The 26,654-nt window shown below is 39.5% G+C and overlaps 1 protein-coding gene across 1 annotated transcript in view; it reads left to right on the top strand.

Moving 5' to 3' along the window:
• The first annotated feature begins 13,631 nt into the window (after window positions 1-13,631).
• ldah (lipid droplet associated hydrolase) overlaps window positions 13,632-26,654 on the top strand; it is an 83,251-nt gene continuing 70,228 nt past the window's right edge. Inside the window, exons 1-2 of the mRNA XM_036543028.1 lie at window positions 13,632-14,247; window positions 18,466-18,630. Of these exons, the coding sequence (XP_036398921.1) occupies window positions 14,064-14,247; window positions 18,466-18,630 (349 nt within the window). The 5' untranslated portion in view covers window positions 13,632-14,063. The remainder of the gene's footprint in view (window positions 14,248-18,465; window positions 18,631-26,654) is intronic.

The raw sequence follows: 26,654 nt of genomic DNA on the forward strand, positions 1-26,654 counted from the left end.
GGGTCAGCTGTGGGTGTGATGTCTCCCCCAAGGACCATGCCGCACTGAGATCAAGCAGATGAATCGGCCGAGATGCTGTTTCCCCCAGGGGAGAGCAAGTCTTAGTCGAAAGAGGCACCTTTTATGTCTATTAAGAGCTGAAGAGGGTATGTCCTTGACCTCGAATGCTTCCGAACCTGTTCAGTTACAGTGGCACTCGAGTTTTTACTGCTGTCACGCTTAGGTTACGCACGGTCAGAGGTCATGTGTGAGTTTAAATGTGCCTGGTTAAAATGTACTCTTCAAATAGGGACCAAAGTGAGCAAAGTGAGTGTAAAAGCAAAGACCATGCCATCTACACAAAAGCAATAGTTAAATAATTCATCATGACCAGGAATGCCTCAAATTCAAAAATGTCACAAAAGGATGCAAATCAATGTTCACATCTGGGATGTGAATTTACAAAAGCCATGACTATGGGATGGGAAGGGCCAAAGAAAAAGAGGTACTGGAACGATATTCGAATTGCTTCGAAATGACTCAGTGGGAAAACATGATGTCAATCTCATAGCTAATTTACATATCCCATGTCTGCCTTCTTCTCCATTCTGTGTAATGAATGTGGCGTTAAACTAGAGATTGTAGCTTGCTCTTTATGAAATCATCATCAGCACCTCTTAAATGTCATGCAGTTTCAGAAGTGACTTATTTTTACCCCCTTGCCACCTGTGAATCATACAAATTTGGGAATATTAAATCTAAACAATGCTGGGTGACTGCATCTTAATGAACCCCATTACACATTATGGACTCTGAGAGAGAATCAAATCATCATTATGACATCTTATGACATCATTGACCGTGTCTGCAGACTCACACAAACTCTGGAACATCAACAAGCGGGAATGGGGCAGGTATGGGGTTGCTGAATCCATCTCCCTACCAACCCCCTAATTCCAGGCACGTTCAAAAGCTGAATGATTGCCATCCAGGCGCATTTATCAGGTATTAGCTAACTTATAATGGAGTCATTGTTTCAGAATTAATGAGATCCAGATTGAGGCGGCCTGAAAGTAAAACAAACTATTTGTCTAAAATAAAATAAATCTCCTGCTCAAGTGCCGTGCCTTCTTTACAAGTCATCCGTGGGTGGCAGTAAACGTATCAAACATTTCACGTTATCGTAAAACACACCGTGAAGAGGTGATTATTTTATTCCCTACCTGTACCATAAAATGTTTTAGCATTGTGCATGGATTTGGATGATTAGTTAAAGGTGGGTAAATATGAAAGTATTCCCATAAAAATTGTGGAGGGTGTGCATGGAAGATATAGAGATATGTTTTAGATTTAGAGAGGTTATAAATTTCAAGACCAAATCTTGCTTAATCTGGAATATATTAACGGACTGTTAACAGAGCGTTAGTAGAAGTGGACACCCAGTAATGATTAATTGGGGTTTAAATGTCAATAATGACTTCAGGCCTTGTCATGTGCCACCCATAAACCCAAACTTTTAGTAACCTGATGTTCTGCTGAAAGGACAGCTTTGGGTCGATCCACAGACAGTGGGGTTGCCAGCAGCCCGCCTGTGAAAGTTCTGTTGCCATGGGCCTAAGTGTTGACAAGCACAGAAACACCACTTTGGGTGTTTCATCTAAACACCCTTGACAGTTTATGAGCCAGCTCATATGTGCACTGTACAAGTAAGATGTTGACGAGGAAATGGCAAAACTTCCAAAACGAAAAATGCACTAATGGAATGTGCAGTATTTAAACAACGACAGAAGAGCGATCTGGATGGAGCATCTTTCTGAAGCAGCTGTGTGCGCAGATCAGCACAGAGTAACTCCATAATTTATTACCATTCCATCACTTTCCCTCATCTGTCATCTTGTTCTCCAGTAATGTCATTTCTTTTAACCATTAACACACAGTATTCTAATTTCATCCCTTTGTGTCATAACTCTTTAGATGTCTGGATATTGCATGTGTAATGCATTCCAGCTAATCCAGCTAGACCAAGAATTTGGCACTACTCACAAATGGCTTCCTCAAAAATAAATAAATAAATAAATACCAATGGGAAAAAATTAGTAATAAGACAGGTTTGGTTTTATGTAACAGGAAGTTTTAAAAAAATGTGCCTGTTTCTTGAAGTTTCTCCTTGAAGTTGACCAATGGCCCTGCAGATATTTTACAATGTACAGACTGCGATCTATTTGCTGGAAATGCTCCTGGGGTGACATCATTTGTTGTCTGCGCAGCCCGGGGGTGAATCATGCTGTCCTTCCTGGTAGAGAGAGGGTCTGTGGCGCTAATTAAACCGAAACCCGGCGCTTAGGTTATGTCTCGTCCCTGCAGCTGGACGCTGCTCTCTCACCGTGTGACCTCAGCCAAGGTGAACAGGGACGGCAAGTCGCACAAGCGCTGATGCTGTCACAACCAAAACAAATATTGCTCAAAAGAAGGCGATTATGATAAAGACATGTTTTAAACATAAATAAAATACCTTCATTTTTAAGTCTCTAGAATTAAAGAATGAAAAAAAGGAGGATCTTTTGCCAGCCCCCCTGTTTGTAAGCAGCCTGTGTAGCAGGATATGGCAGTTAAACTGGGAGCTTCCTCCACTTATGTAGCAGGCGCTCAGGGGCTAAGTGATTTGACCTTTTGACTTCATTGTCTGCAGCATGAAGCCATCCGTGGGCGTAGCAGCCAGGAGGCTGAGGGGGAATTCTCACCAGAGGGAAAATGTTCTGCTTGGCGTTCTTTCCTCTTTCTCTTTCTCGCTTTTGAGAGGAAAAAAAAGAGGATTAACATATTATTGGAGCCATAAGACCTATGTGAGAGAGGAGAGGAGAGGAGCACTGAGAGACCTGCAGTTTAACTCACTTTGCACCTTGGTTTAGGTTTGCCTCCTTTTTTTTTGGAAACATCAGAGAAAACAAAAGGCCTTCATAAAGCATAAATAACACCTTTATTAGCAGAGCACTACCACTTTATAATGCCACTATAAATAAATGCCAGGCTTTAAGATGGCCAACGCGAAGTGGTACACCTCGCGTTTACATATATGGTTTCTTTTTTTATACAACAAACCTTATATTACAATGTCAGCCGTCATAAAGCATTGCAGCTCTTTATGAATGCTTTGCAACTTTTCACATCATACGTGGTGTTATGGGTGCTTTAGGAAGTTAAAATGAGACAGGAGGACTATCAAACAGGACTCACATGTGCTGTAGCGTACATGTTTCCTGTGCTGTGGCTCGTTTCTCTCCAGCTTGTGCTTCAGCCGACTGCTGCACTCCTTACAAGGGCGTGAAACAACCATGACCCAATGTTTTCATGTCAGACTGTGAAAACCCAAAATTTTACAAGACTGGTTGCTTCTATAAATTCTGTCAGCTTGCATCAAGACATTAGATGAAGATGTTCAAATTGTCTGAATCATTTTTTTTTTCCTTTGTCCTTTTTTTGTCTTGACATTTTGAAAGGGGTTCTTCATCGACTCCACAGACCATCTAATTCCTAAAAAAGGGGAGCACAGTTTCAGGTCTGATGTGTTCCTGTTTACAAATGAATCAACAAATCAGCCATCTTGATTACACGGAATAATCCAAACCACGCATATGATATCGGATACCGCAGTGTGATGTTTTACATATGAAACTAATAAATTGTTGGCCTCTTGTCATGCCTATTTTCCCTCCTCCTCTTACAAAAAAAAGATCAGTTGTAAAGGAATTTGATTAATGCAACTTCTTTCCCAAAAACAGCGTGGAACATCTGGGTATTAAATTCATTTATTAAATTATATCAATATGCTCTTTAATGAGTGAAAGATACTTACTCTGTCATCCATCAAAATAAATTCAGGAAATACTTAACGTTATAAACATTTTTTCTTGTTTGAAAACTGGTTACGGATCCCACGAAGAACACTGCGCTTGCCATTATGATCAAATGTGTTTTCACAGGTGCACTAAATATTCCCATTTTTCCCCTCACACAGAACAGTTAAAAATGCATTTGACTTTGTGGTGAGGCCCTTCCAGCGGTTGCCAGCGGTGAACGTTCCTCACGTCCTTATTTGTACCACAGGGGCTCTGAAGTGTCAGGTTTAAAGGATAGAATATTTTTCAAGATGTTGTGACAACAAAATTACAAGGTAACGCACCATATGGAACTAAAGCCTCTGGCATTTTTTTTTTTGTTTCTTCAGTGAAGATGATAACGTAAGATCATCTTGGGCACGCTAGTGAGCATCAGGCCTCAAGAACTGGAAATTTAGATTACTTGCCTCAAAAGAGTATTCTGCTCAAAGTATTACTCATAATCTGTACTGAAACATTATGTGCTCACAGTGTGGATATGTGATCATGTTTTTTGTTAATTTGGCAGCATAAGCATCTTTCTTCTTTTTTTTGCACTCATCAGAGTGGTTCCCACAGTTCCTGGCCTCCTTCTGACTCTTGCTGTCATGACAACTTAGAGAGATACATTCCTGTGTCTTCCTTTGACAAGCAACAAGCCATCAAACACCCCTACTCATCCACTGCCTTTGGCAGCTAGTTGTCCTGTTCATATAAGGATTGATTAGTGGTGTCTACCTCTATAATAACATCATCTTCCCCTGTGAGCTGACATTCTGTCTCTCACAGGCCCGACAACCCTCTCCCATTGGTTGTTGCACCTCTGGGGTCTTTCTCTGGGGAACCATCCGCTTTGACCGTCCATTACATGGAATTAACCACATTCAAACACAAAGGGTAGAGACGCCCTTGGGTTTCTGTAATCTTCTTCTGGAACTCGTCCTGGATGTCTTGAAGCCATTTCTATAGTTTTGGAGCATTTCACTGTGGCGTAGCATGTGTGTCAATTTTTCATCCACAAACACAGGACAGGAAGGACATCCTCTCTGCAGAATTCCACAAGATACAGACAAGGTTTTGCAAGGGGACATACAGAGATCGGCCTCTGAGGACACTGTGTTGTATTTGTTGGCCAATGGACCTCTCTTATGACCATACTGCATTCAGGATCACAGTCCTCCAGATCATGTTCAGGATGTTAAGAGTTTGCGTGAGATGAACAATATCAATTTAAGAGTGTAAGCTGAAGACGAGGAAAAAAACCCCCAGAAAAACAGATGAAATCACACAAGCAGGTTCAAGCTGTTTCACATAACATGGCTTAAAAGGGAGTGAGTGACTTATTAAAATGCTGAACTCAAATTTGCTCTGACGGGACATGAGGTAAACCTTGGATTGTGCTTCACTGTGAACATGACAGAGTAATTTCATTTATTAATACACATATTAATAAGATAAACCATTCTGGGGCCCCTAAAGAGAAATCACTTGTGCAGGAAAGAGTCACGGCTCGTCAAGTTTCACCAGAAGGCCTGCCTTTAACAAGGCAAACCTGATGCTGTCCCTTGAAAGAAAAATGCATGATTGATATTGCACAAACTATGCAGATTGCCCTTTGTCAGTTTTCAAATTTTATAACCAATTATCCCTTTGAATAATTGCAAGCCAAACTGGAAACTTCCTCTCAGACAGGGGTGTGGCTCCAGTTCACCCTGGGAGATTGCTGGGCTCCACAGGACTACAAGGGCTCATATTTTTTATATGAGACAAATGTTGCTTAACAAATAGAAACCAGGAGTTGCATCGGGGGTGGGGGTTGACAGAAGTTGATCTGATATTTGGCTTCACTAAAGTAAGTTGGGGCCAGCTATTAGCAGAGTTATGTTAACAATAAAAAGCAGGTCATCAGGGAGGAAATACAATAGTTCTTGGCTACATTCTATTTACTAAAACATTACATTGCATATTTAGCAGAGACAGACATAAGTCTCATGAACAGGTCCCTCCGACTGGTCGGAAACAGATACTGCACTGAAGAGAAAAATCCATAAATTGTAGATGTGGAAAACTTTAATTCAGTCTGATCTTCAGGGTATTGTGTTCGGTGATTGAAAAAAGCATGGAAAAAAAGATACCGTGTTTCCATCAATAAAGATATAAAGGTTGATTGAAAACAGACTATAACAGTTTGATGCAAAGGAAGTAATGTAAGGAACATGTTTATGGTGAGGGTTTTGGAAGCCAGTTTATGCTAGTTTCTTTTTGGCCTGCATTTCTCTGCCCCAGCAGAAGCAAGAAAAAATGGAATAATTCAGTGTAAAGCCACTGTTAAACATCACCAACATCTAATTCAGCAGGTCCATTTTGTCCAATACTGAGGAGAAAAAAAGGTAAATAATAGTACTTTTTCAAATCAATGTGATCTGAATAGTTGTTGGGATATGACTTCAAACCCTGGAAAAAACTTAATAAATAAACTAATGGAATTTTGGGGTACATATTCACCCCAGGTTATAGTAATTAAAGATATTTTTAGGATGCTAGCTGTATTACACACAACGATGATTAGATGAAAATGAATATAAATACTGTGTATGATTAATGAATGTACATTGCTTGATGTGTTCCATCATATTTTACTGACAAACTCAAAAACCAAACTTGCAATCCATCATAATATGGCAATCATCATAATAATAATACAATAATTGATCAATAATAATAATAACAAAAACATTTGGAGAGCCACAAAATTCATTCTCTACACAAGCACGTAGCTACATCCCCAATGTCCCAGAACCCAAATTTTATTATCACATGGTCATAATAAATTAGTTTTTTCATGCCATGCCGCTGTTTTTGTGCACACCTCTTTGGATCATGTATCATCGGCATCATACTGAATATACCCATAATCCACTGCCTAAAGAACCAGCTACCTAGCATCAGGGAATAAAACTAATTAAAAAAACAATGCTGACAAATTTAGCTGTAGCTAGATAGTTACCATCATAACTCAGTTGAATATTAATGTTATTACACAGCTACCATTATGAATCATTCAAAGTATTATAAAGAAACAAAATGACATGAGCTTATCCTGTTATCCTTACCTTGTCTCCTCAGCTCCCCAAAATGAAGACAAGAATTTACTGTGATGACATAAGGAGATACTACTTTGAAGGTGTGGACAAAAAAGGAAGGATGACACATCAGTAGACAAGAAAAGGGAGGTGTGGCATAGCAGAAGTACTTTTGTTGTGCCACTATAATAAATTTGGATTCCTAGATATTTGTATCATAGCTACATATTTGCCTGAAGACTGCAATGGTCATAAAATGACAAGACAGACAGTGGACTCTTTGTTAGAGAGGACTGGTAAGGAGGAAGGTCTGGGAAAGTATTATTTCAGGAGGACCTGCAAGGGAGAACCTAACTGTCTGGACGTATTCCCTTTTGAAGAAACCATAGGGGAAGTGCTCCAAAAGTGGGTCATCATTAATTTACTGTAGAGGAGATAGAGGAATGGTTTGGAGAGCATTACGGGCCAAAATAAATCGGCTAAAAGTTCACAACTGAGGATAAAGTGATAAAAAGGACATATGCCTATTAAAGAGGTTTTCGGAGGTGTAAGGTTACCTTAAGGCAGCAATCATTCAGCAGTTTGCTGAAATGTCCATGACTTGGCGCTGCAAAGATAGAAAGAGGAAGTGGTGGTCAATACACTGTACAAGTAGCTAATGGTACAGTAGGAGCAAAACACCTTGCTGCTGGAATTGCATTGTGAAATGGCCTTCAGAATGCCTGCCATAGTGGTCTTTAGAACCTCCTGGTACAACATATGTTTGACGTAACTTGACAGACAGAGGCAAAATTTGCTTAGCAACACAAAAACATCTAATGGGAGCCCCTCAGGCTTGGTGAACATTACACCGGCAAACCCAGCCAGTATGCAACCTCATATTTATCTTTTATATTTTGGCTGTGAAATTTGAGTTTTAAGTGCTGAACTCGGTTGTGTGAGAGTAAGCGTGCTTCAGTGGAGTTTGGTCTTTTCTTGATACCATTGTTTGGTACTGTCATTAATTCAAAAAAGTAATTACCTGGTGGTGTAGTGAAAGTGTGACACCATGATGGCAAATATGATCTCGCTAAATCACACTTCTTAAAATTCCTAGCACCAACATTTGGTTTGCTGCCAATTTCTCAAATTATGGAGGAACCACAGTTTACAATACAGAGGCAAAAAAGATTCTCAGTGGAAGAGATGGAGACAATTGTGTGGGACGTGGAAGCCAGAAATCAAACTATTTTGGCATACTCTGCGAAATTCTAGAAAACTTTCCCACAATGTTCAAATATTCATTCAAAACAAATGGCGAGCAAAAGAAAAAGGAAACAAATAATCTAATTTCTAGTGGCTTTTTGTTTTGTTTTCGTGGTTTAAAATAAAGCAACAAAATAAAAGAACACTCAATACCTATTTACTGATGTGAAGTTAATTCATTTTTCAAACATGCACATAAAACATCAGTAAAGCAGCTTACTATCTGGGGCAAATCTCCACAGCCAAAAGGTTCCTTCTCTTCTGGACGATTACTGCACCCTGGTCATCTGCTAACCTTAAATGCAATTCCGCCTCATGTCTTTTTAAGTCTCATTACGTATCCTTTGGGAAATGTATGTTGCATCCATGGTTTATGGCAATGTTGTGCAACATGCAATAAGCCACAAAAAATGCACTTACTTTCTGAAGGCTGTATTGTAATTTACCACCTGATCTATCCAGACATATGAAACGAATAAGTAACACAAAAGTTCACTCAATCACAGAGACCTTATTTAACCTTGAATTGAACGCATGCTGTCTTGTCACAATAGGCATGATAAATGGTGCTATCAGCCATGACTTTAACAGGTAGCTATTGTTACATATCAGCCACCCATTCAGAGGGGATGTAATTCCCGCAGGAATGACAGAGCTGGCCAAGATTAAAGAGTCATAATGGCAGAACCTGAGAAGTTAGTGAAAACGTGTCACACCATAGTCTGCATCACAAACCACACACTAATGGAGTGGATGGTTGACATAGATGACACTGTTGTCCGGAGGTGCATGGAACTGTACATGAACATAATCAATGGCACCTAGGGGCTCTAGGGAGGCCAGCTGTGTTGATGAAGCCTCCCTTTGTTTGCTGTTGACACGGAGTTAATGGAAAATGAATAAACCTGTCTTAATGTGGGCCTGAAGCTGAAGTGACTGCAGGCACAGCAACCACTGGTGGCTAATTGTGAGACCCACATCAGTGAGGCCAGGGCACGCAGTGGCACAGAACTCAAAGGCTGAGCTTACCTTAAGGACAACAGGAGGAGCAGAGGGATCTGGCATTGTGAGCCATTGAATTGCATACTTCCGCCACCACATCTCCAGAAAAGCAGTTTTCTCATGAATTTGGATAAGCTGCGGGATGCTTTTTTCATTCTGAACACTCTTTGCTTATTCCTCTGTCTCATCATATGGTGGGCCAGGATGCATTCCATTTTGCAAATTTGTGGGAGCAGAAAGGTGCAAGCTGTCATCAAATAGTATTAAATATGAATTGAGCTGTGGAGGCGAAGTTGTTTTACAGAATGTTTCACAGCTCATGTTGTTTGCTCCAGCTGAATGGGTTACCTAGATATAAACCATAATCATGTGCTTTAAACTGCTTACTTTTTGGTTGGTGTGACATAAGGCTGTAAATAATAACAGCCAATGATTAATTATGCTCATGATTGCATGGGTGTGCCTAGTGGAAGTGAGACAAGTTCTTTTGTATGATAAACGATATAGTTTTCTGGCATCATCGCTAAGGTTGTTAAATGAGGCTTATAAATTAACACCAGGTTCTTCAACCAGACATCTACTGGAATGCTGTGTAGTACTTGTGTTGCTTATTTACAACATCCTGTTTTAAACAGTGCTCTGTGCAATGTGGATATGTGCAATGTTGTTTACTTTTTTATATTCCTACAGAGATGCAACACAAAAAGTTCCTTTGGGAAAATAATGTTCTTCTCTCTGTTTTTTCTAATCTAATCTATGTGCGCTGGAATTGGATAATTACGCTATGACCATTCCATCTCACGCTTATGCAAAGAGGGCGTTCTGGTCGGCGTAAGTATTCTGGCCAGAGTTTTGTTATTCCAGTTTAGTAATCCTGGTGCTCACAGCGCTGTGCCATTCACCTCGTTCGGGAACACCTCGTTCTGCCCTTCAAGGAAACTGCGGCTCATTCATCTCTGTCGAAATAGTCAAACAGTGGCAATACTAAGATATTAACAAGAGTGACAGTAGGAATTACCAATGAGCTTGCATTTGTATGGTCTACCCCATAATACTGGGTTGAAATTCAGTGTCTTACATTTTTTTTAGCAGGTTCAGTACCCAGGTCAGGTATTGCACTCTTGAGCAAGGTACTTAAAATTCCTGCTTGTAAATTCCGAAATGTATAAATGCATAATAAATAAATTAAGTAAAGTAAAAAATAAAAATAAATAAAGTAAGCATCAGGACTCATTCTGAGCAAGGAAGACTACCAAGCCAATATTAGTGGTGTAACATGAGGAGGATAACACTTGGGCACTAATTATTGGGCACTAATAACACTTGGGCACTAATTAATATGCATGTATTAATATCTATGTATTAACTAATACATAGCACTTCAACATGTATGAAATTTTGCATCACAAATATAAATATGTGACAGTTTATTTACAAATACATTTGTCATGTAAAATAATATTTGGGGGAAAAAAAAGGCACACTACAAAAACGGATACAGTGGTTCTGTCTGTAAAGTTAGCAGGCGAGTTTATTGAATTCATATTGAGTACCTTTGGAGCATTTTTGACAAGCTCACCGCTTCAGACCATCTGTTTTGATTTAGTGATGTACTATTTGTTTTTGCTGTTCTGCCACTGAAAAATATTCTGTGTTGTGTCTCTTAATTGAAGCTGACAGTTGCATTGGAGATATGAGGAGTATGTGTTTGAAAAACAGCAGCTTGAAAAGGGGCCAGAGCTGATTGAACTCAACACAGTAAGCATTCAGGAATTGATCCACTGGGAGAGTGAGATACTGTCATCCCCATAAGACATTAATAAGGTAGACAGGAAAAAATGTTTTGTAGATTTGTTTGCAATTTTCGCCATACAGTATTATGCCAAAAAAAAATGTTGTTTTACACAAAGTGATTGTTGACTTACACAATATATAACATTGTTACCTTTTGTTGTCTGGTACAACAAGCAAGCTTTTTAGCAGACTTAAGAACAATGGGCAAACAACACAAATATGACTTTTTTCCTTCATATGAGAGAGGTCACAATTTAGCCTACTGAGTCCTGAAATATTAGTAATAAATTTAAAGTGCCATATTTTTCCAATACACAGCATCAGGCAGGCAGATAGTTAGTTAGTTTGTCACTAACATCAATGAAAAAGAAGGGATTTTTAAAAAATGTAATACTTGCCTTTTGATTGATTTTTAATGTAATGTTAAGGACAAAACACTACAGTGGCAGGACTGAATCTGGGCCTATTCTGCAATTTTGGTATGGTCTGCGCTTCTCAAATTTCTTTGTACATAAACCTGTGGCGCAATCACAACTGCATGCCTTTTTAACTCCCCTTCAGAAATAACTGTCAAGCTCACAAAGGGTTAATTTCTTCATTCAAAGCAAAGCATCTCAGGCTTGGAATAGGTGTCCTGCTGCCCAGAACACCAAGCCTGCTGTAGGCTGGCTATGTGACCGGAGTAAATGTTTAACTAATTTATGCCTGTAAAAGCTCATAATCCCTCTCGTCAGCCTTTAAAACCAGAGCAAGCTGCCTAAAGTAGTGATTGTCCAAATGTTTATTTTTCTGTCTCCCCCTCCCCTCCAATTCCGTTTTAAAATTCAGCTTTTCAATGAAATTTGTGGAAGTGTGCAACAGGAATACTTATACAAGATGGCACTTGCCAAAACCCATTCTGCTAAGATTAAAATACTTTCTTTTCCGCATAAACAAGTGGTGCTTTAAGTGGTTAAAAGTCTGACCTATGGACTTTTGCACATTCTTTTCATTTTCAGTGCTTGCTGTATTTTTGTTGGCCAGGGTCCAAACATCACACCTGTGCGTTAGCTTAACAATATATTGTAGTAATAAAACATGTTCTTCCATTGTTTGACTTGGACCTGGTGTTGAGCAGTTTTGAAAATACATCTGTAGCCTGATCTTCATAGTAAGCAATACAGCCCTAAATCAAATAAAAATGAAATACAAGATCAAAATATTGAGCATTATACTGTGTTTTACACTGTGCAATGTGAGCCTTTGCTAAAGGGAAAAGCAAACAATGCTTTGCATGCTATTCACTTGAGCAACAGGGATGCAATGCAGTCCACCTTGAACCAGTTCATTTCTCCACCGAAACAATAGCGAAGATGTTTCTACTGGAAACAATGGAAATTCCGTTAAACTGTTGCTGTTGGACTCTGAAGACATTCCTACAATGTTAACTTAAAGGTTCAGTCTTAAGAGAGCTGCGTGTCTGCCCCAAGCCCCTCTGTGGACGACACCAGTGGTTTCTTTGACAATGAATGTATAGGTTGCCTATACTTTTTAGGGTGTTGTGGGTGGTGTGTGTGTGTTTGTGTGAATGCTTATTTGAGGGATTGTCATAGCATGCACATTGTTGTGTGCCATTTACATTTGCATCAGGGAGACCCTCAGTGTCCTTTGATATTTTGTAGTGAAAGGATACGTTTATTATTAGTAGCGCCTTGTGAAAACACATCGTGAGAATGACAGAATGTTGCCAGATGTGAATTGGTGTGTGGCTGGATCATACATGATTATCTTTCTCAGATCTGAGTGAATGCCCTGGTTGTACTTAATGGTGTTTGCCAATATGTACAATAAATATATGCAAAGAAAATGAAAAGAAACAACTGTAAAGTTACACATCTAACAGAACATGTGAAGTATTTACATCCTTACTACAGTGTCATCCAGCTGGTGCCTTATTATATTATCAGTGTCATATGCACATGTTTCCAGTTATTGTTGTCTCTGTCACTTGGGCGTAGATTTTCCTTGATTGCCTGGAGCTTCTGGTGTATGAGGTAATCTGTGTGTGTGTGTGTGTGTGTGTGTGTGTGTGTGTGTGGGGGGGGGGGGTGCAAAGAAATGTGTTAACTATTTACGTAATGGCTTACATTTATGAACAAGCACAGCAGCTGGAATGCTCACATTCATGAAATTCAGTATTGCAGCTTTAAATGGCCTATCAAAGCAACATAGATGACAGACAGCTGCCTGTAAGGGTTTGATTATAACCAGTTGGTCAGAATGTGAGAAAGCAGAAATATTTTAACTAGTCATTTCACTCTTGATGCATCTGAGATAAGAATTTGTAAATCCCACATAATTTCTCCACATACATTTTGATGAATCACTTTTTGATTTGATTAAGCTGGAATTGAAGATAATACATGAACTATATGCTGTACAATAATTTGGTTATAATAACTTAATAAAGCAAACACATTGGAGTGTATTAATATTAGTATTATTATTATTATAGTTCTACTAATACTACTACTACTACTACTACTACTACTAATAATAATAATAACAAATCAAAATCTGTTCGTTTTACATGACACAATAGTCGGTGGGAACGCATACTTTTCAGCCCTTGTATTACAGTCGGACGTGTTTAAACAGCTGTACGCTACAGTCATGTGACATAGGTTAGAAAATTTAGAGTGGCTGGCTAAATCATAAATGTTAAGTTTGGCGGTATTTTGTATTTTTTGTATTTTGTAAGTGCATCAGTAAGGTCTTGTTTCACTCTACGAACATAGCTGCGGAGGTTTTTTTACGCAAAAGTGTGCGGCAAGTGAAAATATAATTACTACTTTTTGTATGAATAGCTAGCGTTAGCAAGCTAGCCAGGTGACTGTCATCGATTAGCTGCTCCACTTTGCGGGTAGCCTACCAGCCAATGTTGAAAATACGGCTTTTCAGAGTTGATCATTGAGCCTCTGTCAGGTTATCAGGCTAGCTAATTAGCTAGTGACAGCTACTTAACTTAAAAACACACGCGCATTGCTGTAGCCAACAGCCTGTTGTCCCCTTTTTGTCCTGTCCATCATACGCTTGTTACCTGTGTATGTCTAGGCAGCTTTGCTGTAATATTAGAGTAGTTTGTGGACTCTGCACCTGCCACGTTCCAGGTCCTGCTCACAGTAGCTACAGAACAGCCCACCTTTCATACTCGAAGAAAATATCAAAGCCATTTGGATCGTTTCGCATCTTCCTCAAACGAATAAAGCGGATCTGCTTCCACAAAACAGGTAAACCCATCAGTTTTTCGCATGCATTTAAAGTTAGGAAAAAATGCACTTACGAGCTTATGAGCTGAAGTTGACAGTAAGTCCAATCTTAAACATCATGAAGAAGAGTACTGCATTTGGAAACATAAGCGCATGCGTTTACATCTGCAATCCGGAAAACTGCAGCCTGTAATTCTTATTTGAATCACAAATGCATTTCCACAAGACAAACGAGTATTATTGACAGACAGAACTGGGCTTAAACTGCTATCTTTGCAGAGTCAGAACGTTTTGAATACAGTGCGTGTCGTATGATGATGCTTAGCGTGGCGATATTTAGTCCATGCAATTTTACATGCAAGATTTTCCGTTACTTCAAAACTTAGGATGTGATTCATACTTGAGGCCCGCAGGTACAGACTCTTCATAATACAGTCTGTTAAACATCCTCCTCCGTTGCTGTACACACACACACACACACACACACACACACACACACACACACATTAATGGAGCAGGCACAGATGCAGAGTGATGTCATCTCTGTCATTACAAAGTGCTGTGGTCACTTGTATAATGGCCTGTCAAACTTTTTTGGCTGTAATGTTTTAGTAGGTTAGAACCTGATGGCTCTTATTATAGAGCACAGCAGTGGTGCAGAGGCATTGTTTCGTGGCAGGTTAAGCCATTTCACCTATGCCCAGTTACCTTTGTGACTAATGAGGTGAGGTACTTATTACATAACAGTCAGTCATGACTTATACAGTCAGGTGTATAAGTCATGATAGGCATGAACACTCCGTTTGCCTATCCAATTGCCTGTTAAATTCAGAACTTACATGTATGAAAAATTATGAATTTGTTTCTCAGTATGTTGCTAGTGGAGTATCTTGTGTAACTAAGGCCAAATAGTCAATACAGGTACTTTTAGCCTGGGTTTGTGAATGGATTCAGGGTAAGGTACATCTGTCATGTTACGTTCTCAGCATATTTCCAACACTCAGTATGAGGACTGTCACACTTTGAATCATCATTACTTAATTGCAGTTTTGTACATAGAAGAAAGGTACTCTTCTAGACCTAAAATGCATTTTGATGCTCATTTCATATTATCCCCAGCTTAATGAATGAATGTGTGAATGAACACATGTGTCATTGAATGTCTGTTTCTGTTGTGAAGTCTTAGTGCAGGCAGATTAGGTCATCTGTGTTCTTCCTTCACACCACCAGGTCATTTTTCAGAGTCCTCAAAACCTGCTGTAAAATTGTATGTCCTCCCCTCATTTGCTGTGAATTTTATCCTTTTCAGAGATTCACAGATTTTTTTCAGTTAGTATCTGTTTTTGTTAGATAAATTAAAGAAGGGGAAATCCAAAAGTCCTTGGGTACGGTATGTGGAGGAAACCTCATAAATGCACATAGGTCAGTGTTTTACTGTGAAAATGTGTTTTGTCTTTTTTTTGTTTCTCAAGACCAATAAAATGTTAGCAGGTTGTACTTCATTGTAAATGTAATATGCTGTTCCTTACCTTTACTAAACCTCATACAAAACTCAGAATTCACTTCTCCCTCTGGTTTGAAGCAAACTACATTTGCAAATCAAGTTGTTGCTAATTTGTTAAGACCAAACCTAATCACTTACTCTGCACCTTAATTTACATGTACAAAAGTTGTATGCTGAAAATATATTTTTTTAGTTTAATCCATTTATTTAAAATACGTAAATGAATGCTGTTTTGGTATGCTGAAATATATTCCAGATTTGTGTTAATATATTTTAATTATATATCCAATATATTCTTGGACCAAGCAAGATATTTTTCAGTGTATTACAGTATATGTCATTTCCGTACTGCATCATACTCTAAAGAATTTGAATTGAGACATGCTGTTGTTGTGATTAAGAGGCAGACAGGAACAGCGTGAGACGAGTATATTCAATTTCCACAAAAGTTTTAATAAATGCCACAATTTTGAATAGAAATGGAACTGCTTAAGCCTAAGTTTTAGCACAGTCACCTGATACTGCTTTGAAGGCTCATATGGAGATTGGGGAAAACAGAATGTGGCTCGTTGCAGGGAGGCCTAAACAAATGTCCCTCCATGACGCATTAATGAGGTAAAATGTCATGCACTGACGTTAGAGCATGGCGAACACATGGGAGGAAATGGAGATTTCTCAGCTGTGAAATCGCTTTCTTGCTTAGTCTGTTGAATTGTAAGGTACACTTCCTCTGACGTTGCCCTTTCATCTCTAACCCTAAGTGATTTTGGGGTTTAAAGTGGTCGTATTTCTGCTACTCCACCACCACCACCACTGCCACTGAAAAACAAACAAACGAAAAAACCCTAGGGGTACATTGATGAGTAGATATTTCAAGCGCTCAGACAGTACCGGAGACCACTTCCATGAGTCATGAATCTCAGCAGCAGCAAGAATGTTTTCTAATTGTTATGCTTTTTGAACACCAATGCTATATCGCTTTCAGTGAATGGGAAATAATTACATTGGTATGTGCTTGGCAAATTCCTGGTTACTGGACTTGACCTGTTCCTTTGTTAAGCGATTCTCTTCATTTTCTGTAATCCATAAACATGATGACAAAGTGCTCAGAGCCCATTTCCGTTAGAAAACAACAACATGGTGTTTACCCTCTGTTTACGGAAGGCTCCCATTAAATGCAGAAAGATCCCTAATTATCCAGGGGAAAAAAGGTCATTAAGCAGGGAGCATCATTGCAGATACCCTGCCGTGTAGGTGCCTGACCTCTGAATCACTTCAATAAAGGCCCCTGCTTTATTCTGGAGAACCTTCGTGACACGAAGGCTTTTATTAACAGCACCGTCTGGGAACGGATGTGTGGCGGACATCGCGGTTATTTCCCCATGCGCCCCCCCGGCCTTGCAAATTAAAATCCATGTCCTTCTCCTGGGCAGAGTGTCTGCTTTTGGGATTCCACACTGAAGAGGCCCGTTAAACGGTAGAGATACGCCTCTCTTCCCAGGACAGCTCCATGAGCGAGAGAGGGAGAGGGCTGCTCTCAGATTGGAGAGCGTTTCCGCTGTGTCACTTTTCATTCTGACAAGGCGAGGGAGCGGGAGTTAAGCCCTGCCTCCCTCCGTGCACACAGGGAAAGGCATTCCCCACCGCTAGGCGCATTCTTGCGGCTCGCAATAATATGCTCAGCAGGTATGCGGCATTGTGGGAACGTATTAAAGCATTTCTTTTTTTTTCCTTTTTTTTTTTGTTACCGGTGGTATTTCAGAAGTTAACATCCTCTCCAAAAAGAATTTTATGAGGGTTGACCTTTAAAATGCTCTAATCAAGGTAGAAAAAAAAGCAAAAAAGAAAAAAAAACTGAAAAACAAAGTGTCCACATTATCAGAGAGATTAATATAGCTGTTTGTTGACACTACATACACTGAGTTTTCACTGAGAGTGCTTATGTGCTTATACTGCACCTGTGGAGTGGTCACAAATGAAATATCCTGCTGTGGAATGGTATTACAGTACTTGTGCTTTATTGCTGTGTATTGTGGAACTTTATTGCAGTCATATATGGAGAATAAAATTTAACTGTAAAACTCTTCTCTTGTCAAATATGTGGAATTGGTGTCACCCCCTGAATTGCAATTGTTCCTTCTGTCCTGTGGTTGCAGCAGGTTGTAACAAAGTACTGAAGTACATTTGACTTTGGACAAAGATTCTTTACCACGCAGTTCTGTTTGAGGCATTTCATATGTCTATCTATTGTTTTTAATGCAATCAGGAACCATTCTGATAATTCTTTACCTGTGGAAGGCATGTCATAAATCCCACATCTTTATTCCTCTCCAGTAGTGGGTATCATAAATGTTTGTTAGTAGAGACTTGGTGTTCCCCAGTGATGCTTCTCGCAGAGTTAATTACAGAAATAATGTTTGAGATTGCTTGTCCAAGCATTGCTGCATAGTGAACGGGAATGAGCCAAATGATATAAAAGGTTAAAAGAAACCCATTACCTTTCAGCAATGACTGGGACAAATCCAAATAATTCATGGCAAAGTCTCATTCTCTTTACTGTTGAGTGTTGGAGTTGAACAGCGTTAGTAGCTGTAACCAAACTACAGAGACAGAGCACAAGAAATCAGTGGTCTTTGATGGAGATTTTGGAAATGAGCACTTTTATTTGGAGCTGCGTCTGGGATGTTCAGATCCCTCTCCAGCTGTGATATTTATCCTCTCTTCTCTGCACACAGCTCCTGAGATGGGATCCCCCGATGCAGAGGACAGAGGCGAGGTGTTCGAGGAGCACATATACTGCTCCGGTGCACTCACAGAGGTGCTCAAATTCGGGGCCCGGGACCTGCATCCCATCAGCAGGCACCACAGTCCTCCCAGAGTGCTTTTCCTCGTCATTCCAGGTACGGCGCTGCACTGTGTCCGGCACGTTTACCATGCCAGCGCGGGGCCACAGGGACATGTCATTTCCTTACATTTCTCAGTCACACTTTATTTAAAGGACCTCTTAATACTGTTATAAAATATTTAATAAAATGTCACGACTTGTTAACTGAGTATAACTTGTTTTTTTAAAACAGTTGAACAGATGGAAAGCACATCAGTCAGGGGACAGTAGGATTTCTGTTTTGGTTGCTAGGAGACCTATACCACTTTTGTTTGGAAGTGTTTACATGTTATTTAAGTAAATGTTAATGTTAAAACTTGGCATTAATTGAAAACAACACATCTGAACATACCAGAAACAATTACATCTTATTTCACACTCGTGAATTGGATTTCATGACCTCTTTATTCCTTGATCAATATCTGTTGGCTAACTGCTTTGATAATGCCATATGTAGTAGATAGCAGTGTGTTTATCAACATTTTTAAAAACCTATAAATCAGCCCTTCAAATAAAGTGTGAGGTTTTGTCTTCACTAAAGTAAAGGTCTAAGTTATTGTGGTTAACTCTGTATTTTGAGGTCATTCGTAAAATATGATATACTTTATATAAAAATCAAAAGGCTATGTAACAAAAAGACTGAGTGAAAAAGTAAGTAAACTGAGGTATTTGTGGATAAAATGTATGTATGGTAAATATATCAGTGTGATGTGCTCAAAATGTGTTATATTCATGTTTTATTTTCAACGTGTGATTTAAACACTATGTCTTAGATAGTTGTGACACTTTCAAATCACAGTTTGCCAAAACCCAAAAGAGCTTTCCAAATATTGCCTTTTGTAAAAGAACAAAACATGGTTGTAGGACAATTTTATGTGCTGCTCATGAGATAACCCAGATTTCATTGTGTTTATCTTTGGAAAATAAGCTCTTCTGGGGGTGAAGAGTGCAGGCCTACACAGTTTTAACCAAACCAAGATGTATTAATTACAATTATTACAAGATGTGTTAAAGGACTAAGGGATTTTTTTTTAATCAGCATAATCAAAACCTGTTTAATTTCCTTGATTACACATGTCTAATTGTTGACTTATGTATTAGTGTGGCCATGTGTCTGTTTCATTTCTCTATTATTTTTTACTTTATTGACATACAAATAGGAAAAAAGGAGCATTTTTGGCACTGTTGACAGCTCTGATGGAAAATGCCAGAGCAGCCAGAAAATTTCCCAGCACTCCCAGTTTTTTTTACCCTGATAAACATTGTATCCCAGTTCCTGTCTGTTCTAGTGGCACCCTCTGCTTTTAAGCATACGCTCCACTGAATGCCAGCACCTTAGTGCCAGCTTAGAGACGCACTTTCGTCCCCAGATACCACCCTTCATGTGTGGTGTCTGATGTGTGGTATGGTTTTAACAAGCATCGCTTTGCTGTGCTCTCCCGCACAACTGTTAACTGCTTCGTGATGTTGCTCTGTTAGTTTTGAAATGGGGAAACCATTTCATTCTCACTGATGCACGAAATAGCATGTGCAGTGCTGGAGATCTGGGAAAATTTGTGTAAGTCTGTTCTGTGTTGTCGAAATATTCAACAGTTTGCATACTGCATACGGAGGCATGTTTTGTTGATAGTGTGAGATTTCAGAGGGGTTTATGAAAACTGCTTATGTCTGACAAATACAGCAGATCATTGCTGGTGAGTTATAAGGGGGAAAACATCTTCCAAAAAATCTTGTTTTTCTGAAATACAACTTGGAAAGAAGCACAGTGTAAAATGGAAGTTATTTCCCTGAATAAGTAAAACTATTAGGAAAGCACATGAAGTGGCAAGAAAAAATATCCCAAAAGAATAGAAGCTGAGCTTATATTGTAAGTAGATTGGGCCTCTAAATTAGTATCATTTCCTGGTGCCCTCTATAAAAGTATGTTATTAGTACTCATAGAAATAAGGCTGAAGTAGTAATTAAGTCATTGATAGATAGATTGATAGCCCCTTAGTTAAGTCCCCCTCCCCGCTTAAGTAATCCCCTTTGACCAAACCTGCCTTTGGGCTGAAGAATTAAGTTCAAACAGACTCTTTAGTATCAAACTGAGAATAAAGCAGTGCATTTTATAGGGCCACCAAGATATACAGGTTATTACTTTCTGTTCCTTGATGTGTGATCTGCTTTCCTGGCCAGTTTCTGGCTTGCAAACAGTGTACCATCCACACACACTCTGCGACTTCAAAGGAAAGGGTTTCCTCGTGAACGCCATTAAAGTGGCATAGACAATAATGAATCGATGCGCAGTTGAGATGTCAACCATATTCTAAAGGCTCATGATGTCACCAGAGCGCTCGGGTTGCTGTTCCCTCCTATAAATCTGTCCTGATGCTTTTCTGTAATCACCCAGGGCTTACTTATTTTATGTTGTGTTGTATTTTTTGTTGCTATGCAGTGTAAACAAACACAGCCTTTCCCTGTGGCTTGAGTCCAAAGCTGCCCACATATCATCTCTGCATGTACAGGTGGGACAATTCAGCCAGACTTAGAGTGAGCAATGCAACTCCGACACATTTTCACAGTATGAATAATAATTGAAAAGAAAAAAAAAAAACAAAAAACAAACAAACAACTTGTCATCAGCTATGAGATGGACCTTATTTCTGTGCCGTTGTACAAAAAAGAAAATGTGGAAAGCGACTGCAGTTTTTTTTTTTTTTCATCTGCCAGTAGCTCCGTAGCACATTTGACGCGTAAACTAAACAAAAATGACCTTATGGAAAAACTTGTGTTGACCTTCAACAGATGTTAAAGCTGGAAATATACTTGATCACACAAACCTTTCAAAGCTGTAGCCAGGAAAATGAAAAGAAATATGTGACACTCTCAGGGGAATAGTGGCACATCTTTATTTGAAGTTTAAGTGGAGTTTGTTCAGGGAGTTGGCTGTATAATTGTCTTCTTGATTGTTTATAACCTGCTTAGCTGGCCATCCCTTTCAGAATATGCAGTGAAAAAAGTAGAAAAGAATTTTAAAACCACATGTTAATCTCTCCGTTGACATTTAAACATTTTAATTCCAGAGTTTAAGAGACTAAAGAAGGATGTATAATTGTAATTCTCATATCATGTTGTTTTGATTAGAATTTGATTTATACATTTTTTTGGCACTCTTTGGAGAAAGAACGATTTTTTTTTCCTGGCTCACTCCGGTCTTGACATCTAATTTTAAAGCAGGACTGTAACATTATTCTTTATTGATGATGCCACATGCTCTTCCTCCTGTTGGGCAGGAGATTATCTATCAGTCAAGTTTGATTCATATGTCTGCTTATTGCTTTCCACTGTGTTTTTTTCAAAGCTGTGTTTTATTTTTCCATCTCTGGTTATGTTTGTGGCACCTGATCAACCTGAGCATGAGAGGTGTTAGTAACAGTGGGAGATAAGTGAGCCGAGACTTTGATTTATCCTATTTCCTGTTTTGGCTGAAGAATAGCTGTTAGGCCTAATGTACTGTAGGAGGCTTGTTCATTCTACTTTTATCATACCTCTAGAAGCACGGTTTTTGAGTCCTAGAGAATAATAGCATTATTACAGTACAGCCAGTTTTCTCAATGATTACTGCAGTGTAACCAGAATATTCCGTACAGTGTTACATCAGTGGTGAATGGTTGTGCGTGTTCATCACAAACAGGCTGCTAGATTTAGTTTTTACAGTTTTGTGAATGACAAGGAGATGCTACTTATGATGATTAAGTGAACCAGGTGTACTGCAGGTATTTGGCATGTGAACCCTTCATATGCCCTCCATCCATGCTCTTTTATGTTTGTGTGTGTGTGTGTGTGTGTGTGTGAGAGAGAGAGAGATCAGTGGTTTCTTCACATCAAAAGCAAGATAACTTCACCTTACAGAATTACAGTACCTTTGTGCAGTTCATATTCATTCATTTATTCATGCATATGCTTTGGTAAATCATTTTTGAAACAAACACATTTTTGTTGTTATCTAAGTACACTAAGGTAACGTTGTCACAGATGTAATTAAGTAAATCGGAATGAAGTCCGAATGGGTGATCGTTTTAAACTGGCACGCTTGTTAATGGTGGGAAACACACTGGGAAATATCAGTGAGTCCTAATGCAGGGAGCCATTGTCGTGGGCTCTCCTGCCCGCTCTGTGTCTGGCTCCACAGCCAGTGCATGTGCATGTGATCATGGCTGTAGGGGTGGAAAATGAAAGCTGTGGCGGCTGCTCCTGGGACGGCAGACTGCGCGATTCAGCTGCAGACAGGATGGACGTCTACTCTCCCTGCTCTGGAAGTGGCAAATGTTAGGTAGTCTGTGAGGTAAACCCCTGTCGTCCCAGCTGCACCTTTGAGTCAAACGCACTTTGAGTCATGTTTTTCTTTTTTTATTCTCCCTCCCCTTGCTTTTTGTAATTTTTTTTTTTTTTGGTAAGGGAACATTAAAATGAAATATGCTCACTCTGCCTGGATTTACAGGTCCTTCAGCTTTGAGACAGTGAGCTGTAAGAGAGTTTTCACCAAGGTGTGCTGTGCGGTAGGAGGTCAGAGAGATGAAAGTACACAGCACTGAGTGCTGTATGTGGAGCTAAATCTGATTTATTGGATTGAATCAGGCTGCCAGTATATCTTTTTTTTCACAGCAGCAATTCAACTCATCACAAGAATTAGCTTATTTGGGGTTTTTTTTGTGGGTGTGGAAACGAGCACACCTCCTCTTTTTTTTATAATGTAACATTGTTAATTTTTCCTTTACAAAAGTGTCCTTATTCCGCCCCTGTCTGCTATCAACCCTTAGTCGTAAATTGTTAAAAGCAGAATGGGACTCTGGAGGGATTCTCCCCAAACAAGACTAAAAGATATAAATTCACCTACTGCTCATGATTACAGTGGGATGAAACAGATTTATTCTTTTAAATAAGAAGAAAAAACTTCATATGCACTTCATATGATTTTTTTTTCCAGTCTAGTCATTTTTTTTCCTCTAGAGGAGCACAATTGACATATTTATAGGTATTACTCATTTGGGGACTGGTACATTTTAATAGTTAATGAAAACAGGAGTTAAGCTACCTTTCCATAAGTTGATTAACAGTGTGCTTTTTCCATGCCTGTTTTCATCATCCTTTTGGAGTGGGAGGTAATACAGGGAAGGAAAGCACTTAGTGTAACACCACATGTACCTCGTAATGGAACAAGCAATCCCAATTACAATCATAAAAATACCGCCCATTACCTGGATGCAGAGAAAGGGTACTTAAATCACAGTTGGCCTGTGGTGGGGAAGACAGAAAGAGATTGGTCTAAAAATAGGACCAATGGTGAAGAAAGGGGCTACTGGGCTTTTTTGGCGGGGAGGGGGGTGGGTGCTATGAGGGTATTACTTTTTTTTTTTCGGTAATAGCACTCTCTGATCACATTAGCCATGTGGTCTCTTGAATGAGGTGCTTGAAAGTCATTGAAGGCCGAGCGAAATGTTTCCATTATGTCATGGATGCGTAGCGATTATAAATAGACTGCCTCTAATGATCAATTTCGCCATTTTCCGGGTTTCTCGTGTCTCATGATATTTTCCATCAAAAGGCCAAAGCTTCATGGTTACTCAGGGTCCTTCGGCCAGTGACTCTGTCCCCCCTCTCGCCACCCGAAATAGTAAACATGAGTAGTTAGGTCACTGTGACTGATGAGCAGTTCCCTGTACCCATTTTGCAATCACGAGGACACCCATGCATTTGTGTGTGTGTATGTGTGTGTGTTTTCCCTCCATATTTCCTCACAGAAACTATAAGATGGTTATAAAAAAAAGAAAAAACTGTCAGCTGGGGATAGAAGGGTCGCTCGTGCCCTTTCGGAGGTCCTTGTGACTTGAGCCTGTTTGTTCATTGTCCTCTGAATGTCATTGAGCAGGAGCTCAATGGGCCCTTTATGGGTGATGGGGGGGTCCCGAAGGGGGCCTGTTACTGTAGACCGTCTGCCCTTTCTGCCTGATAATAGCAGTGATCTCTGTGTCCTGCCTCAGGTACCTGGTTTCATATCCACCACAGCTGTAGCCTTATTCACATCATTTTCCATACATCCACGCTTCACACGATTCAGTATTTACTGTGTATTTTAGGTTTAGGGAGATAAAATTAACATTTTAGTAATCAGTGCTTATTTTCATTACAGTGTAACATGATCAGGTCCTGATGGATAACAGTACGTTTAAAACACAGCATGGTGGCCAACAAATTTTAGAAGTAAGTTCACAATGGTTGGACCGTCTGGCTTGAATAGACTTTTTCAGGTGTGATTTTATTCATTTGTTAGAGTTTAGTGAAATAATTTACTGATTTAATGTTCAACATCAATTACTGGTCAAATTGATTCCTAGAAAACCTCCCTCAACCCCCCAGTCTCTCTCTCTGCTTCTGTCCATGTCAGATCAGTAATGCCCTTTTCATGGACAAACACGTGAGCCGTATTGAGAGCAGACTACCATTCCTTTCCTACCCCTACAGTTTGATGAAGCAGTAGTATTTCTCCTCTCACTTGCTGCTGCTCCCAACACAGCACTGATTTCATGCATTGAGGATGGATGGAGGTGGACAGCATTAAGATATTTATACTGTGTGTGAATTTGATAACGGTAAAAGCGAAGTATATGACATGATGCCAGTAAATCCCCTTAAGTGCCATTGGGACAAAAAAAGAAACCACGGTCGTGTTTCCTGTCATGTTAAAAGTGCGCAGCACAGATTGGGAGATAGGCGCTAATGTGAAATGTTTCTTATCTGCCTGGGTGTTTCAGTCATTAGGGAAGAGCTCTCTGACAGATGTAGCAGACGGGATAGGGCTGATACTGAGGTGCTCACTGTGTGATACAAAGAGCCAAAATGGAACGGGTGGATCCCACTGGATCTCCAGTGATCTTTGACTCCTCCTCTCAACCTGTACTACTTGGAAGCTGAGCCATCTTCTTCTTCGTTAGCATTTATGGTTTTGTTTGTTAAAATACCCCTTTTTCCCCAAGTCTGCATATCTGTATCTATATATGTATATATGCCTATATCTATTGTTGCTTTTCATCTTTTAGAGACCTAAATTCAACATGTATCCTCATAATTTTAGAACCCAGGTTAGACATTATATTGTGAATTCATTATTTAGTTTTGTATCATTCAGTATTTGGTTCTTGGCAAAAAATATGTTTCTCTTTGGTGGGGACTGGGGGGGGGGGGGGGGGGGAGAAGGGTTAAAATTTGTTTTAGGATATGTTATGTGTGGCAATTAACCATATTAGCTGAGTTCAAAATAAGGAAAAGGCTATTTATCTGTGCGTCATCAGTAAAAAGAATGGTCGCTTATTAAGCCTAATATTAAAACCATAAAAATGCTAAATCAGTAAGAGATCTGTAGCATCTGTTTCTGATTTACAACAACCTGCTGTTTAAGCCCTGAACTTGCTGTCCAACTGTTTCCCTGTACCCAGCTGCATTCAATAGCCCTAAGTACCACATTGTTTTATAACTCCTGACTATCTACAAAGACCCTTTTTTCCTCCCCGTCTTGCAAAATGTATCCATATTTTTCTGCAGGACCGGAGGGAGATGTCATTTTATTAATCAGTTATGCTGTCTGAAGATTTATGTCTTTAATAACAACCGAAAATAATGCTGGCCTTTTTTCCCTTCTTCTTCTTTTTTTTGTTCTTATTACTATAAACACTCTTTGCCACACAGTGGGTTCCGTGTTGTTTTCAAAGATATGCGCAGAAAAGGAACACCGCTGTGTCTGATCAGAGTCCTGCTATCCACTATCAAACATGTGCGCCCTACATGCAAGAACGTCACGTCTTCCTCCAAAGGCAGTTTGCACTACAAAAAAGGCAAGAAAGAAAGACAGACGGAGAGAAAAAAGAAAGAACGGGAAAGAAAGAATGAAAGAAAATCAACACAAAAAAAGTATTAAGCAGTCTGTGTTAATGGTTGTGAGCCAAATATCTGTTGCTGGTCACATAAAAAAGTGAAAATGCGGTGATACTGCCAGGTGAAGAC

The sequence above is a fragment of the Megalops cyprinoides genome, chromosome 12, assembly GCF_013368585.1.
Source record: "Megalops cyprinoides isolate fMegCyp1 chromosome 12, fMegCyp1.pri, whole genome shotgun sequence".
Taxonomy (NCBI): Eukaryota; Metazoa; Chordata; class Actinopteri; order Elopiformes; family Megalopidae; genus Megalops; species Megalops cyprinoides.